The sequence below is a fragment of the Panulirus ornatus genome, chromosome 11 (assembly GCF_036320965.1).
Source record: "Panulirus ornatus isolate Po-2019 chromosome 11, ASM3632096v1, whole genome shotgun sequence".
NCBI lineage: Eukaryota > Metazoa > Arthropoda > Malacostraca > Decapoda > Palinuridae > Panulirus > Panulirus ornatus.
Window position 1 is genome coordinate 14,401,290 of NC_092234.1, and position 18,842 is coordinate 14,420,131.

Genomic DNA, 18,842 nt, shown 5'->3' on the forward strand with positions numbered 1-18,842 from the left:
CCAATTTGAGGCGAAAATTCTTAGTTGGTAATCCTGTTTGTACCGTACACGCACAGGTTGGTGCCCCTGGCGCTAGTATGTTTACCTTTTCACAGCTGACGCCACACAGTGTCCCAGCAAGGATAACAGAATAAGGTTGGTTTATATCTAATTCTGTAATGACATTGGATTTCAGGCAATTCACACTCCTAAGGAAGGGATCTAAGACTTGTCTGTTTATTTTATAGCTTAACAGCTAGTAAAATATATAGTGTTTGTATTAGTAGGCGAGTAGCGTTCATTCTCTGATGACATTTCAGGCATGCTAATAAAAATATCGCTGTTGCAGTTTTGCCAGTTTATCGGCATCAGTGGGTTAAACGAACTCTTTTCCTTGGATTGATCTATTTTTTTTCCAGAAAAGGAAAACAAAACATTTTGCTTATGAGATTCATTGAAATACTGATAAAACAGAAATTCTAATATCATTTAAGTGTAGCAGAATTTGTCTGACAGTTATCTCGCTACCATCTTTCAAGTGTAGGGCAAGTGTTGGGTAAATATGATTTCTTAAGTTGAAGGCTCCAGTCACGAACAAAAGTCCACATCAGGTCGGGCCATAATTGAAATATAGAGAGAATTACGGAACGGAAAGGGAAAAGATATAGTATTTACAAATTTTTGAGAAAGACCTGTCTTTTGAAATGTGCTAAGTTCATAGTTATTGGGATATACACGAGAAGGTAGAGAGTTTCAAAACTTCGACGTGTAGGGAAAGATGCAAGTATCAAAACGGCTCACAGTTGGGTTGCCGATGCCCTAACGATAATCATGTGACGCAGCAGTTTGCCGAGTATTGCGTGGTCTAGATCGTAGTGGTGGACACAAGCAGCCAGCAGCAAATCTATGGGATTTCCCTCCCCGTCCACGTGACCTTTGTCTATCTCTGCGAAAATTGAGGTAATTACACTCAAGATCATATTACTAAGAACAGACACTGAATCTAGTATTAAAAGTGGGACAAGTAGACGATGCCTGCCTGATACCGTATGACCCACAGGTGGCGATGTGTCAAGATGATAATAACCACTTTCAGAAAATGATTAGAGAGGAGTTTAAGTTGTTATGACTAGATCTTCACCGATGAATCCCTAATGTTGGCAAAAAATAAATGTATAGAGTTAAACCCAAACCTCCCCTTGATACCAAGAATCTTAGTCCTAACTTTTAGTGATAGTTTTACATTACTTTCTAGGTTGCTTAAATCCTTCAACGTAAATTTAGCCTTCAGCAATAACAAAACTGTGAAGAGTATCTTAATCAAAAACTCGATAGAAAATTCTGCGGGTTGTTTACAGAATACGTTGTAGAAATATATGTTTATGTTGGGCAGACTGGTAAGGATCTTTATGTTAGACTTAAGCATCGTAGATATAGTATAAGAGCAGGGCATTAATCAGATGTTTTGTTTAATTAATCATGTTAAAAATTATGACAATTTGTTGTGACTGGAGTAACGCCAATTCAATTATTAACGGAAACTACCATGAGAAATATAATTGAATCCTATTATTGAATACACAAAGACTTGCAATATTTATATTAGTGAAGGTCTACACAGACCGGATAGCTATGTTGTAGGCAAAATTTATGAACAGTTCCCTTTCTTGTCCATATAATAAATTTTTTTATGACGCATGCTGCTACCACCATCCGGTCATGCTTATTTACCTATAGCATCTCAACTACGTCTCTTCCTTTTATATCAATTGAGTGGAATGGTTATCTTCGGCGAGGTTGCATCATCATCAGTGGATGAAAAGGAATGGCTCATCGAGGAACATTTCATTCCACTCTAATTGTAGCCCAGCCTTGAAGCTGCAGGAGACCAATATAAGGGATGCTCCAATATTAATGATAATTACTACTAATGGATATGACTCAACGTAGCATGAGCCGGATTTACAAACAAAAAAAATTGATGCAAGACAATTTAGGTCTTTACCCGAGCTTTTATTTTTCAGAATGAAAAGTACTTTAGTGTTGGGCAGTTTATGTAGAAACATTTAAAAGAATGATTTCCTGCTTTTGAGATTGCGGGTATACATATACCACATGATGAACTGTAGTCGAGAGCAATCCAAGCTTAAGTCGATGAAGAATGTGATAAGGATTATGTCCCAAACGGGACTGAATTGGTCTTCTCTCATGGGCAGTAATTATATTTTGAACGACAGCGATGTTAGAGGTGTAAATCATGACTACAGGTCACACCACAAGAATATTACTATTTATTTTGTTTGCCTGTAGTAATCTTTTGTGAGTGTCATATCCAGAAATTTACATACTCATATACTTTGATAGATATATAGCCTCAATATTTTTTAGTTATATATAAACTCAAGTTGTTACTGTAGTACACACACACACACACACACACACACACACACACATATATATATATATATATATATATATATATATATATATATATATATATAATGTATTTGCTCCTGTTATGTAAATAGTATGTTCGTTTTAGGTTCCCTATAAAATTGTATGTTTCCCTTATATTAGTAACGCCCTCCACAATCAGCATTGTTAAACTAAGTTTGTTTTTTAATAATAAAGTTCAAGAGGGTGGCCGGCTTTTCTTTTATCCCACCGTCATGGCAACACAACAAACTATTCTCACCTTATGACTTATACAATACTTGCACAAAGCGAGACGATATACGTAACATAATCCCAAACTTTACGACTTTAAAGAAGTCCCAGAATCACGTTACTACCAAATCCTTCTTGAACGTGGAACATTGTGTTCAGTGGGAGGGACCTATCAAATCCCAATGGCAAACAGAGAAAGTCAGTTAAGATATATAGGAATATTTTTTGTAGTAAATGAGCTGTAGCAGACGAGTGAAGGAAGGTGAGATCAGAAATGCTGAAAAAAATGTCCATATTTGTGATTCACAAGAGGGTAGGAGCTAGGATCACAAGAATTACTTCACTGTAACGCCAGTAAGTAACTACACATATATCGCGTAATTACTGTTGTGGTACTATTCACAAAAGACATTCATAAAGTAAATGTTGACCCATCACTACAAAGTATAACTTAATATGTCCATCTGTCCTTGGTGAATCCTTGCCGCAGGCTGATGAGTGTGGCTGCCAGACTGCTGCCAACTACGGCTACAAGGACACTCCACTTAGCTGAGCACTCTGCTTCCAGCTTATGGCTCGTGTCCAGGTTACCTGCCTCGACCGTCGTCCACGTCCGGGGGATGACTACCAAACGTAAACCGGTGCGTAAATCTGCATCGGAAGGTCTTTCAACCATGATATATTTCTTTTACAGACTCTAGTTCGGCACTTAGAGTTCACAGTTAACGTTAATAGATGTAGATAGTTATTGTCTTCCTCTATCTAGACTGAGAACTCTTAGATAGCTACTTTTATCTGTAGTTTAAGCATGTTTATTTTCATGAGACTGGAACTGGACTTCCGGTAATATCTGAGTTGTAGATGTATCTAGAGTGCATTTGAATGTCATGTGTGTTTCATCGGCGGATCAAGCATTTTTCTCGTTGTATCATTACTTGATTCTTAATTCCACAGGATGAATAACATTTTACAACCGATACTTTAGATTTCCAGAGCGCTTAGTTTTACCTTTTCCTCTTTTTCATCGTCTCATCAATTTTCAACCTTCTTGAACCTCCTTCCGTACATTGTCAACACTCGTTCTTCTTCATTCTCGGCTCTCTTGATCTCGCTTATTCATTTTCAACCTTCGATCTTCAGAATCCATTCTTCTTTCACCTTTTTCACTCAATTTCCGAACATTCTTTCATAATCAGCCTTCTGTAACTCCTATCCATTTTCAGTCTTCGTTCCTGGCCATTCTCGCCTATTTTTACAATACCATTTTTTTTTCTCTGGCTCATATTCAACTTTTCTTCATTATTGTGGTAGCCTGAATCTCACCCGTCTCATTGGTTTCCTGCGTCTCCATCGACCGACCCACACCCGCCGGGGAAATCTGTGTTGGAGCCTAAGGACACTGTCCGAATGCCATCGCTTCGCCTCCAGTCTCTTCTGAAAGTGAACTTTCTTTTTTTTTTTTGCATATTCATGTGACTTAGGATTCTAGTATAAGAATAGCCTTTTTTTAAAGTCCTGGGTTAGAAGACATAATTGTTTTCTCCACCCTGTAAGAAGTGAATTAAAGACCTAACAAGAATGAGTAAGTGCAGTAGGATGAAGGGAGCCATTGGAGCAGTTGCCGGCTTGTGAGTTTTGGTGATCTCTGGTCTGAGCATTGGTGGACCTGTTGCTACCGAGACTTCTAAGGAACATAGTGTGTGTTCGGCCTCCAATCTAAATAACTGAAATATGGTGAGTTTTCCTAGATTTATAATGTGCGAAGATAACACAAATGAGAGTCAAAGGAGTGACCTGATTACGTCAACAGATAGACTTAGAACATAATTGAGATTTTATGAAAATTTTCATAAATGAATTTAATTAATTAGGTTGTGTCCATCTATGACTGTATGTTTAACAGCATTTAGTGTTAGCTGTTAATACATTTACTGGCACTGATATGTGGTAAACATCGCATTCCCAAATTAGTAAGTAATATCAAAACTCAAGTGACGGCATTTCTTATGTTTGTACGTCATGGGACTGTTGGAGGTAAGAAGAGTGTCCTTATAGGATCTGTGAATGCATACCCTCAAAATTTTATATACTTCAAAATCTGGATTGATTAGGAATATCTTGGGAAAGTTTAGGAATTGAGTTTTAGAAAGATTCATGTTAACTGAATTAGCCTGTCCTTCACCTTAGGAATACCAATAGTTCGGGGTGCACGATATAGGTCAGGGTGTTCGGTTAATTGGTGACCTTGGCAGTGATATTGATCATGAGGTGAACCCAGACGGGGTCGCCTTAGATGAGTATCTCCAACGGAAAGATGCGTGTCGGATCGTACCAGTATTTATATCTGTTTAGATACCATTTTACTAAAGAATTGAGTGAATTAGTCTTTGAATGGGGTTACCATGTGTTGAGACCAGTGTTGCGCGTGTCAAGTCTCTGTGACCTTGAGAGAGAAAAAACAGTTTGACATTAGAACGTGTGTGGCGTTAGTTGAAGAATACTTAATGTCGTAAAGGAGCAGAGCTTGTGCTTGGAGCGCTCTCTCATTGTTGGATCGTGTTCTGCTGAGGGTTCCCTCTAGTGGGCAACCCCTCGAAAGAACACAACTTATATTGTCGTTGCGTTGCGGTGCAGAGCCGGCGTGTGTGTGTGTGTGTGTGTGTTGGGGAGGGAGGGGGGGGGGGACTCAGTGGAACAAAAGCTTTCGCAACGATACAGAATATTGCAGTTCCATACAAGTTGGTCTAAACAAAATGGGGGGTGAGCTCCCTGCTTTTCAAATGTGGGAGAGGGTGGGGGGGCTCAGCCCTCTGTGCCGCCGCCACTGCGTTGGTAGTCTAGTGTTGTTTGTTCTGTTAGTTTTACTTTTAACTGGCCTCATATACCCATTTGTCTTAAGTTTCACCCCTGCAATGTCTTTTTTTTTCTGTGTTGATTGAATAGGAGACGTTATTTGTGGTAGAAAGACTTGGATTACTTAAATTGCATTTGCTCTTATACCTTTTAGAGTGTGAAAAAGTAGGGGTCGTTTTATGTAGACCATTCCGCATCCAAGATTTAAAAGACAAAAAGAGATCATTTTTTCATGTAAACTATCGACAAAAAATCTAATTGTGTTTCCTGTAAAATATGCGATGCAGTTGCGAAAGTACGCCTTTCTTTAAGTTTGGAGGAGGATATGCTGTTGCCTAAGTTGGGGCCATTCCTTAAGGCCATACTGAAATGTCCTGGAATTCTTCCAAGTACCATCAACATGCACTTTATTTAGAAAAATAATGGATAAAGTGTTATCCATGTTGAATTTTTTTTACTCAGCCCGTCATGGGCTTTCCAGAATCAAGGAGCATAGCATGTGTAGAAGACAGGTGTAGATGATTCTTTGGTCTCTAAGAGGAATGCATTTATGTAGGCAAAAGTAGCAGTCTGTGCTTATTGATTCACCTTTGAGCAATGTTTATATTTTCATATTTTTGCTCTTCATCGGCATATTGCAGTTAGAAAGGTTATAAATGAATGAAGAGTGTTTTGGAATGAATAGTGAGTGTGTCGGGGAAGCAGTGCTTCATTCAAGTTGTAGTCTCTATAGTGATTTGATTGGCAATATGTGAAGTATGATCTTCCTGTAGTGCCAACCTGGTCACTGGGGCAAGATCCTTCTTGAAGAAACAGGTTATTTAAATAAAGCTCAGGTTATGTCTATATTTAGTAAGTTATTTTCCTTTTTTTCAGACAGCAGTTTTAATCCACACACCCTAGTACGGATGCAGTAAGATTGGTAGTGAAGGTTTGAGGCAAAGAAAGTATTGATAGATATGTAGAATATAAGCGATTAAGCATGCATTGCCTTGTCAATGTATCCTTGATGAATGGGTAAGTCAAGGTCATTGCCGTTTTGAACATTAAGGGACCTTAAGAAGTATACTTCATTGTAAGAAGTTCTGGAGAACAAAAATTCTTAACCAAAATCATAGGATGGATGTTCTAATTTTTGATAATCTTGGAAAGAGGGTAATAGGAAGAAATTATGCATAGACTAATAGTTTGCACATGGTTGGATATGAGGGAGGAAGAATGTAAGAAAGTGGACTACATTTATGGATACTGAGAAAACTCATTAACATATAAGAATACACTTTACTCATATTACTTAGAGTGAACTTTGTCATTGTATTGTTTATACTAAACTAATGCATTAGTACAAAGAATGTGGTGTATCAAAGATTAATGTTGTGGCAAAATGAATGACAGCAGTACCAGGTTTTGTAATGTTGCCTCTGTATCTTTCTTTATGGAGTGATATTCAGGATACTTGTTTTATTGGTCCTTACTTGTTGTTCCATGACTGTTCCAAAGCACATGCAATGCAGTATTGAAATATACTCTTTTACAGTATTATTATTACACTTCGTGAAATTTCTATTATTACATTAATCCTGTATGATTTAGATCTGATTTTATTAGGTTGATGAGGTTGTTGGTCTTTATTCATTGTTTTCTGGGCATAGAATCTAGATGACATTGCTTTAGGCTTTTTTTTTGTGTATGGAAGATATAGCAGGCAAAACCAAAATGAGTATAAACTCTTACCAAGTCACTGACAACCATGTCCAGATTAAGATGACTAGAACTTTGGGAAGTGAATCTGAAAGAAAATTTTTGTCAATTTTTTTTTTTAATAACATCTGTGTAAACTAATTATCTCTAAGATTTCATGAAAGCAAGTTGAGGAACCGCATCATCAAATTCATCATGCATGTCATTGCTTTCATGGACATGTTGGCAAAGCAGGTCGTTTAAAGTTTTTGATATTCAAATTCATGAATAGAATATGAGTCAAACTACTTATATTTTGATGTCAGACAAATAGTCCTGTTTCAGTTGCTTTTTGTCTTGAGCAGACATAAGTGGGAAATGCAAAATCCTCTAAATCAGAAAACTTTTTTCTTGCATTTGCATGATTCAGGGGAAATACACTGAAGAATCACATCCCTGGTATTTGTGTATAGTTTCTCATGTTCCTGAATGATAAATATTATTTTACTAGAGCTCTTTCTGCATTGCAGTTAGCTGATAAATGATGAATAAAGGTAATGGCAAGTAAAGGTAAAGTTTGAGGGCCTCCCCAAGTTGCAGGACCATGTCCTGTCTCCTAAGACTGTTGCTAATCTGAGCCTAGTAACCACAGAATAAGCATGTGAACATGATGAAACCTGTATGAACTACAGATGAGTGCAAATGATAGATTGTGGTTTTTAGGGAGGGAGCATTAGTGGAATAAAGTGAAATGAGAAAGGAGTTTCATACAACTAGAGCTTTGTTTCATACTTTTGTGAAATTTAGCATCTTTATTTTGTCACTAACATAATAGATTTGTGTTTCTGGGGTGTTGAAACAGCTTTTCCCATGCTGAGAGAATTTTATGTCTCATATCCAGTGTCAAGTTCAGGTTTTAGATTTTTTTTTTTTTTTTTTTTTTTTTTTTTTTTTTTTTTTTTTTTTATAATGTCGCTGTCTCCCGCGTTTGCGAGGTAGCGCAAGGAAACAGACGAAAGAAATGGCCCAACCCCCCCCCATACACATGTACATACACACGTCCACACACGCAAATATACATACCTACACAGCTTTCCATGGTTTACCCCAGACGCTTCACATGCCTTGATTCAATCCACTGACAGCACGTCAACCCCTGTATACCACATCGCTCCAATTCACTCTATTCCTTGCCCTCCTTTCACCCTCCTGCATGTTCAGGCCCCAATCACACAAAATCTTTTTCACTCCATCTTTCCACCTCCAATTTGGTCTCCCTCTTCTCCTCGTTCCCTCCACCTCCGACACATATATCCTCTTGGTCAATCTTTCCTCACTCATTCTCTCCATGTGCCCAAACCATTTCAAAACACCCTCTTCTGCTCTCTCAACCACGCTCTTTTTATTTCCACACATCTCTCTTACCCTTACGTTACTTACTCGATCAAACCACCTCACACCACACATTGCCCTCAAACATCTCATTTCCAGCACATCCATCCTCCTGCGCACAACTCTATCCATAGCCCACGCCTCGCAACCATACAACATTGTTGGAACCACCATTCCCTCAAACATACCCATTTTTGCTTTCCAAGATAATGTTCTCGACTTCCACACATTTTTCAAGGCTCCCAAAATTTTCGCCCCCTCCCCCACCCTATGATCCACTTCCGCTTCCATGGTTCCATCCGCTGCCAGATCCACTCCCAGATATCTAAAACACTTCACTTCCTCCAGTTTTTCTCCATTCAAACTCACCTCCCAATTGACTTGACCCTCAACCCTACTGTACCTAATAACCTTGCTCTTATTCACATTTACTCTTAACTTTCTTCTTCCACACACTTTACCAAACTCAGTCACCAGCTTCTGCAGTTTCTCACATGAATCAGCCACCAGCGCTGTATCATCAGCGAACAACAACTGACTCACTTCCCAAGCTCTCTCATCCCCAACAGACTTCATACTTGCCCCTCTTTCCAGGACTCTTGCATTTACCTCCCTAACAACCCCATCCATAAACAAATTAAACAACCATGGAGACATCACACACCCCTGCCGCAAACCTACATTCACTGAGAACCAATCACTTTCCTCTCTTCCTACACGTACACATGCCTTACATCCTCGATAAAAACTTTTCACTGCTTCTAACAACTTGCCTCCCACACCATATATTCTTAATACCTTCCACAGAGCATCTCTATCAACTCTATCATATGCCTTCTCCAGATCCATAAATGCTACATACAAATCCATTTGCTTTTCTAAGTATTTCTCACATACATTCTTCAAAGCAAACACCTGATCCACACATCCTCTACCACTTCTGAAACCGCACTGCTCTTCCCCAATCTGATGCTCTGTACATGCCTTCACCCTCTCAATCAATACCCTCCCATATAATTTACCAGGAATACTCAACAAACTTATACCTCTGTAATTTGAGCACTCACTCTTATCCCCTTTGCCTTTGTACAATGGCACTATGCACGCATTCCGCCAATCCTCAGGCACCTCACCATGAGTCATACATACATTAAATAACCTTACCAACCAGTCAACAATACAGTCACCCCCTTTTTTAATAAATTCCACTGCGATACCATCCAAACCTGCTGCCTTGCCGGCTTTCATCTTTCGCAAAGCTTTTACTACCTCTTCTCTGTTTACCAAATCATTTTCCCTAACCCTCTCACTTTGCACACCACCTCGACCAAAACACCCTATATCTGCCACTCTGTCATCAGACACATTCAACAAACCTTCAAAATACTCATTCCATCTCCTTCTCACATCACCACTACTTGTTATCACCTCCCCATTTACGCCCTTCACTGAAGTTCCCATTTGCTCCCTTGTCTTACGCACCCTATTTACCTCCTTCCAGAACATCTTTTTATTCTCCCTAAAATTTACTGATAGTCTCTCACCCCAACTCTCATTTGCCCTTTTTTTCACCTCTTGCACCTTTCTCTTGACCTCCTGTCTCTTTCTTTTATACTTCTCCCACTCAATTGCATTTTTTCCCTGCAAAAATCGTCCAAATGCCTCTCTCTTCTCTTTCACTAATACTCTTACTTCTTCATCCCACCACTCACTACCCTTTCTAAACAGCCCACCTCCCACTCTTCTCATGCCACAAGCATCTTTTGCGCAATCCATCACTGATTCCCTAAATACATCCCATTCCTCCCCCACTCCCCTTACTTCCATTGTTCTCACCTTTTTCCATTCTGTACACAGTCTCTCCTGGTACTTCCCCACACAGGTCTCCTTCCCAAGCTCACTTACTCTCACCACCTTCTTCACCCCAACATTCACTCCTCTTTTCTGAAAACCCATACTAATCTTCACCTTAGCCTCCACAAGATAATGATCAGACATCCCTCCAGTTGCACCTCTCAGCACATTAACATCCAAAAGTCTCTCTTTCGCACGCCTGTCAATTAACACGTAATCCAATAACGCTCTCTGGCCATCTCTCCTACTTACATAAGTATACTTATGTATATCTCGCTTTTTAAACCAGGTATTCCCAATCATCAATCCTTTTTCAGCACATAAATCTACAAGCTCTTCACCATTTCCATTTACAACACTGAACACCCCATGCATACCAATTATTCCCTCAACTTTTTAGATTTATTTCAGAAAATTTACAAATCCAGTTCAGAATATTGTATGTTTTTCAAGCCTTTACCAGATGCATAAGAATTTCTGTCATTGCACCTTTACTTTATGGCAAGTTAGCCGAGTATTTATTACAGCCAAACCAGATGGTCTTATCTAAGCCACACGAGGGGCTTTACCCCTGGATACATTGAATGAGGGATGCTAAAATTCTCCAGAATTGTTTACAATATGCTTGTATTTTAATAGCAAATTGTGATTGGGTTCAAAATTGCAGTGTAGACCATGTGGTTTATTTGTACATAATTAATGCTGTCAATTGTAGTGTCCCAATATTAGCTTAAATAATATATTGTTGAATATTGACCATGATTTGCCACAATATTGTGATTATGGCAATGTCAAGTTTGCATTAGAGTTTTGTGCTCAGATACATTTTTATGTAGATGATTTTTGGATTACTGATTGTTGGATTTTCATTAGTCTTGCATAGACTCTTCAGTTTTGCAAAGATTAGGTGGTAGGGGGCATTCATGTCTTTGCAGCTTAACATTTGTTTGTTATGCACCCACAATGACAGTTGCTGTAATTTTCCTCTACAGTCACAAAAACTGACAGCAGGTGAACGTGAATCCACCTTGAAGCCTTTGCTTGATGCTAATTGGACAATGGTGGATGGTCGTGATGCAGTTAAGAAAACTTTCCTCTTCAAGAACTTCAATGAGGTCAGTCAAGAAATCCCATGTATTATAGGATTGATTTATTTGCAGAATGTGTACAATGATTGTTTTTCTGTATGTAGCATTATTTTCTCCCACTGATTATCACAATTATTTTCATAGGATATTGAGAATGCAAAAGTAGTTGATGTGGAAGTATAACTGAGTGGCATGGGTACCTGGTATATCATATATGAAAATAGTGAAAAGCCTGTTGAGTTGTGTAATGAAAGAGGACTGTTGATTGAGAACGGCTTGTTTAAAAAAGGAAGTGCATACATACATGCATGCCTCGGTGTAGAGGTAAGCAATGCTTACTATGATGCATTCATGGGCTGCCCAGGGTCAAGCACTTAGTTTTGATCTCGGTTGCACTGGTAAGTCCACAGTCAACCCAGCTGTTCGTCCTCCCCTAGGGGTTGGTTAGTAAATTGAGTACTTGGCAATGCTGTTCCCTGTGGGGCAGGGTAACAACAGGAATGGAGGAAGGCAAGTATGAATTTGTACATGTATATATATGTATATGTCTGTGTACGGCGACGGGGCAAAGTGAATAAATAGATAAATATATATAGGGGAGAAAGAATACTTCCCACGTATTCCCTGCATGTCGTAGAAGGCGACTAAAAGGAAAGGGAGCGGGGGGCTGGAAATCCTCCCCTCTCATTTTTTTTTTTAAATTTTCCAAAAGAAGGAACAGAGAAGGGGGCCATATGAGGATATTCCCTCAAAGGCCCAGTCCTCTGTTCTTAACGCTACCTCGCTAATGCGGGAAATGGCGAATAGTATGAAAAAAAAAAAAAAAATATGTATGTATATGGGCGGCATTTATGTATATATACATGTCTATGAGTGGATGGGCCATTCTTCGTCTGTTTCCTGGTGCTACCTTGCTGACGCTTGACATGCCCTGGTTCAATCCATTGACAGCACGTCGACCCCAGTATACCACATCTTTCCAGTTCACTTATTCCTTGCACGCCTTTCACCCTCCTGCATGTTCAGGCCCTGATCGCTCAAAATCTTTTTCACTCCATCTTTCCACCTCCAGTTTGGTCTCCCACTTCTTGTTCCCTCCACCTCTGATACATATATCATCTTTGCCAATCTTCCTCACTCATTCTCTCCATGTGACCAAACCATTTCAATACACCCCCTTCTGCTCTCTCAACCACAATTTTTATTATCACACATCTCTCTTACCCTTTTATTACTTACTCGATCAAACCACCTCACACCTTATATTGTCCTCAAACATTTCATTTCCAACACATCCACCCTCCTCCGCACAACCCTCTCTAAAGCCCACGTCTCACAGCCATATAACTATGCTGGAACACTATTCCTTCAAGCATACCCATTTTTGCTTTCCAAGATATTGTTCTCGCCTTCCACACATTTTTCAACGCTCCCAGAACTTTCACCCCCTCCCCCACCCTGTGACACTTCTGCTTCCATGGTTCCATCTGCTGCCAAATCCACTCCCAGATATCTAAAACACTTCACTTTCTCCAGTTTTTCTCCATTCAAACTTACCTCCCAATCAACTTATCCCTCAACCCTTCTGTACCTAATAACCTTGCTCTTATTTACATTTACTCTCAACTTTCTTCTTTCACACACTACCAAACTTAGTCACCAGCTTCTGCAGTTTCTCACCCAAATCAGCCACCAGCACTGTATCATCAGCGAACAACAACTGACTCACTTTCCAAGCCTTCTCATCCACAACAGACTGCATACTTGCCCCTCTCTCCAAAACTCTTGCTTTCGCCTCCCTAACAACCCCCATCCATAGACAAATTAAACAACCATGGAGACATCATGCACCCCTGCCGCAAACCGACATTCACTGAGAACCAATCACTTTCCTCTCTTCTTACTTGTACACATGCCTTTCATCTTCAATAAAAACTTTTCACTGTTTCCAGCAACTTGCCTCCCACACCATATACTCTTAATACCTTCCACATTTTTTTTTCATAATTGCTGTTTCCCGCATCAGCGAGTTAGCACCAGGAAACAGACAAAGAATGGACCATCCACTCATATACACACATATAAACATAAATGCCCACATAATGCACATATACATACATATACATACACATATGCAGACATATACATACATACACATGTACATATTCATACTTGCTTACCATCATCCATTCTTGTTGCTACCCTGCCCCACAGAAAAACAGCATTGCAATTGCTATATGTGTGTGTGTGTGTGTGTAGGTAGATAGATAAGTGAAGTGTAGGGAACAAGGAGAAAGGGAAGACCAAATTTGATATGCAAGGATAGGGTGAGAAAGATCTGAGTAATCAGGACCCTGCTGAACTTGCAGGAGGGTAAAAAGAGTTCAAGGGATAGAATGAATTGGTATGATGTGGTGTACTGGGGTTGACATGCTGTCAGTGGACTGAACCAGGGCATGGGAAACATCTGGATTAAACCATGGAAAGGTCTGTGGGACCTTGTTGTAAATAAGGGAGCTGTGGTTTCAGTGCATTACACATGACAGCTAGAGAATGGCTGTGAGAAGGTTTTGCCTTCCTTCCTTTGTTCCCAGTGCTAAAATGGGAAGTGGTGGTCAGGTATGAAAATGTGTAGGCAATATCTGTTTGTTAAAGATCAGCGCACATTTAACATTTGCTAGCTTTCTGTTGGATTTTTAAATTTTCCTCGCCATGTTTTGCTTCATCTGATACAATGTGAAGTAAATGGCATACGTTAATTTTCACTTTATTCTTGAATTACATGAAACATTTTGGGCACATGAACACTGCCCATCATCAGTCAAATTGATTTTAAATGATGCAACACAATATAAAGAATAAACCAAGAGTGAATCTCATCTTGAAGTACTACAAATAAGACTGATGACACAGATGATCCATGGACAATGTTCCATTGGAGTTCATTTATGGTAGTGTGGTCAGTAGAGGTCAGACTCCATGGGTCAGTGGTTGGGCAGGTTTGCCTGCGGTATGAGTACCAGAGAAATTGTGATGGAGGTAGAGAGTGGGGTCATTTGGGGTGCATTAGAGAATAATTGTGGCATCCTTGCTTGTCCTGTACTTTGATGATTTAGGAAGTCATCATATTCCCATATGTACATGGCTTCTGTTATCTGTAGTTCTGTAGGGTCATGACAGTGTTTCATTATTATTGTGTTTTCAGGAACCTGTTGATGAGAGATTTATTCTATGCTGCTGTTAAGTATGGACTGGGTGATGTAGTAGCCTTACCACTGTAGGTCATGTCATTTTGATGTGTACAACGTTCAGTTGAGCAGGGGTACTTGTAAACTACTTTGGTAGACTGTTGTCAGTTATTGCTCTTTATTAGGTTGTTTTGCAGGATATGTATAGAGTTTTATAAGAAATTCTGATTCATTTGAAGGCTGTGTCTAAGAACCTTTTGATCACACCTCATATGTAAGGTTTCATTCAGTGATTTATAAAGAAAACCAGATAAATTTCCTGTGTATATTTCAGGCATGGGGCTGGATGAGCCGTGTTGCACTGGCAAGTGAGAAACTTGACCACCACCCAGAATGGTTTAATGTATATAACAAGGTAGAAGTCACTTGGTCAACTCATGACTGTGGTGGATTGTCATCCAAGGATATCAAGATGGCAACTTTCTGTGATGACACATTCAAGCCTTCCAGCAAGTAAGGGTGAGAAGATTGATTTCTCAGTAGTAACCAGAATCAAGATGTATGTATAGAAACATTTTGATGAGAGGGGATCCTGAGGTGCAAGATTTAATATGATTAATCACCTTTTATAAAACTTTAGATTTGAATTGTTAGTTAAGAGTAAAACTGGCAAACATCAGTTATCACTTGCTGATAGATTGTATTATTCTGTATATAAATTTATAAGAGAACCAGTTTGTAATGTTTTGGCTTTACAGGATGAGAATGCATTATTAGAAACATCATTATTACAAAAAAAAAATCTGACTGTGTTGATTCTAGTGCCCCCATTTTTGTTTTTGTTTTGTTTTCTGAGTAGTTTTGTTGAACTTTAGTTTTGCCTAAATTCTGATGTTCATATACATGCTGCTATGTACACAGAAAATGGTAATTTTTCAAATCTAGTTTACAATTTTTCTCTCTGTGGAAATATCTTAGGACTAGCAATGCTGCTGTTATATGGAGTTTATGAAAGGGTTAGGTGAAAGAGTGATGAGTTGGGTTTCCTATCTGTATTAAGTAAACACACTTTAAGGCAGAATACATTAGTACAGCCTTATCATATTAACTCTTTACTTTCAAAACTTTTATTAGCTTTTTTGCATTCTAACTGCTTTCTTGTTTATCATTAATTCAATTGAGTGAACTTTCTTGCTTTCCTGGATTAACTAGTAGATCATTGTTCCATGTTATTGCAAAACCATTGTTGCTGTTGGGTATCAAGCCCCTAAGGTGAGATGTTTGTTAACAGATCTTATAAGATAGACTGCATAAATCACCCAGCTTTGAATATGAAAACGCTCCATACCCATAACATATAAATAATGAAAACAGTATAAAGCCTTAGAACTAGCTTATGATATCTGCCATACTGTTTTGAAATTTGCTTTTGACTCTTTAGGCCTCACTTTTTTTTCCTTCAGCAAGCCTTTCAGCAAAAGGATACAATATGAACGTTCTCTGTATTGTTTATATCATTTTATGCATTGAGAGCTGGGTGGCATATACAGACTTACTACAGGATATTGGCCAATTTAGGAAACATCCTTAAACAGATGTTATGTCAAAGTTCAGAACAGGAACCTAAAGATATAATCAACAGAATCAAGATACTAATTCCTCTTACAGAGAAATGTGAGTGGTTAAAATCATGATTAACCCTTCCTTGATGTGGGTCCCTTAAACTAGTTAGTTACAGAAACTTTTCACCACCTTTTCCTGATGAGGGATCAACTGATACCTTGAGATTTCTATAAAAAATTTTCCTAGGTTGCAGAATAATTATGCTGTAGGTATCTCAAAAGAAATATTTTAAGATAACATTAATCCATCAGAACAGGCTGTTGGGCAATAGAGTTGAGTTACTGTGTTTCCATATGTTCTTTGTGTTGCCACTCCTTTTGAGTTTTCACATAGCTTTTTTATTATTGATTTATTGCCCCAGGACCTCTTCCAAAAAGGCTTTTGGTGTTACCCAAGGATTCATTTTCCAGGAGCCCTTGCAGCTCTAAGGCTCATTATAGTAACAGAGACAAGATTTGTTCCATTAAAATGAGAAGTTCTTTGACGAGGCTGTTCTCTGTTTTGTCAACTGACAATAATACAGTTTCACCAAAGGTAGCTTTTCATAACCTTGAGAATGCAGACACTGGTGACACCTATAAAGCTTCTTCTGTTTCTTGGCTCTAATGCAAGATACAGCAATCAACTATATATATATATATATATATATATATATATATATATATATATATATATATATATATATATATATATATTTTTTTTTTTTTTTTTTTTTTTTTTTTTATACTTTGTCGCTGTCTCCCGCGTTTGCGAGGTAGCGCAAGGAAACAGACGAAAGAAATGGCCCAACCCCCCCCCCCATACACATGTACATACACACGTCCACACACGCAAAATATACATACCTACACAGCTTTCCATGGTTTACCCCAGACGCTTCACATGCCTTGATTCAATCCACTGACAGCACGTCAACCCCTGTATACCACATCACTCCAATTCACTCTATTCCTTGCCCTCCTTTCACCCTCCTGCATGTTCAGGCCCCGATCACACAAAATCTTTTTCACTCCATCTTTCCACCTCCAATTTGGTCTCCCTCTTCTCCTCGTTCCCTCCACCTCCGACACATATATCCTCTTGGTCAATCTTTCCTCACTCATTCTCTCCATGTGCCCAAACCATTTCAAAACACCCTCTTCTGCTCTCTCAACCACGCTCTTTTTATTTTATATATATATATATATATATATATATATATATATATATATATATATATATATATATATATATATATTATTTTTTATTATTATACTTTGTCGCTGTCTCCTGCATTAGAGGTAGCACGAGGAAACAGATGAAAGAATGGCCCAACCCACCCACATACACATAAACACCCCCGCATGCACATATGCATACCTATATATTTCAACGTATACATATATACATATATACATAGACATATACTTATATACACATGCACATATTCATACATGCTGCTTTCATCCATTCCCACCTCCACCCATGAAATGACACCCCTCCCCCTCCCCCTGCATGCATACAAGGTAGCACTAGGAAAGGACAACAAAGGCCACACTCGTCCTCACTCAGACTCTAGGTTTCATGTGTAGTGCACAGAAACCACAACTCCCTTTCCACATCCAGGACCCACGAAACTTTCCATGGTTTATCCCAGACGCTTCACATGCCCTGGTTCAATCCATTGACAGCATGTTGACCCTGGTATACCACATCGTTCCAGTTCACTCCTATTCTTTGCATGCCTTTCACCCTCTTGTATGTTCAGGCCCCAGTTGCTCAAAATCTTTTTCACTCCATCCTTCCACCTCCAATTTGGTCTCCCACTTATCCTCATTCCCTCCATCTCTGACACATATATACTCTTGGTCAGTCTTTCCTCACTCTTTCTCTCCATGTGACCAAAGCATTTCAAAACACCCTCTTCTGCTCTCTCAACCACACTCTATTTATTACCACACATCTCTCTTACCCTTTCATTACTTAATCGATCAAACCACCTCACACCACATATTGTCCTCAAACAACTCATTTCCAACACATCCACCCCCCTCTGCACAACCCTATCTAACCCACACCTCGCAACCGTATAACATTGTTGGAGCCACTATTCCTTCAAACATACCCGTTTTTGCTTTCTGAGATAATGTTCTCGCCTTCCACACATTCTTCAACACTCCCAGAACCTTCGCCCCCTCCCCCACCCTGTGACTCACTTCTGCTTCCATGGTTCCATCTGCTGCCAAATCCACCCCCAGATATCTAAAACACTTCACTTCCTCCAGTTTTTCTCCATTCAAACTTACCTCCCAATTGACTTGTCCCTCAACCCTACTGTACCTAATAACCTTGCCCTTATTCACATTTATATGTTTGAGGACCATATGTGGTGTGAGGTGGTTTGATCGAGTAAGTAATGTAAGGGTAAGAGAGATGTGTGGAAATAAAAAGAGTGTGGTTGAGAGAGCAGAAGAGGGTGTTTTGAAATGGTTTGGTCACATGGAGAGAATGAGTGACGAAAGATTGACCAAGAGGATAT

At 39.1% G+C, this 18,842-nt stretch overlaps 1 protein-coding gene across 1 annotated transcript; it reads left to right on the top strand.

Annotated features, from left to right (window-relative positions):
- Positions 1 to 58: 58 nt before the first annotated feature.
- On the top strand, positions 59 to 18,095 carry LOC139751295 (pterin-4-alpha-carbinolamine dehydratase-like). The gene is made up of 4 exons (XM_071666623.1): positions 59 to 135; positions 3,137 to 3,287; positions 11,418 to 11,540; positions 15,036 to 18,095. Exons 2-4 carry the CDS (start codon positions 3,141 to 3,143, stop codon positions 15,216 to 15,218), a joined length of 453 nt encoding a protein of 150 aa, XP_071522724.1. The 5' UTR covers positions 59 to 135; positions 3,137 to 3,140; the 3' UTR covers positions 15,219 to 18,095.
- The last annotated feature ends 747 nt before the right edge of the window (positions 18,096 to 18,842 follow it).

What these genes read in the sequence shown, in the direction of transcription:
- LOC139751295 (XM_071666623.1), top strand. Translation starts at nt 3,141, where the DNA reads ATGAGTGTGGCTGCCAGACTGCTGCCAACTACGGCTACAAGGACACTC. An exon ending in TGACTACCAAACGTAAACCG is followed by an intron (nt 3,288 to 11,417) that starts GTGCGTAAATCT and finishes TTTCCTCTACAG; the next exon opens with TCACAAAAACTGACAGCAGG. An exon ending in TCTTCAAGAACTTCAATGAG is followed by an intron (nt 11,541 to 15,035) that starts GTCAGTCAAGAA and finishes TGTATATTTCAG; the next exon opens with GCATGGGGCTGGATGAGCCG.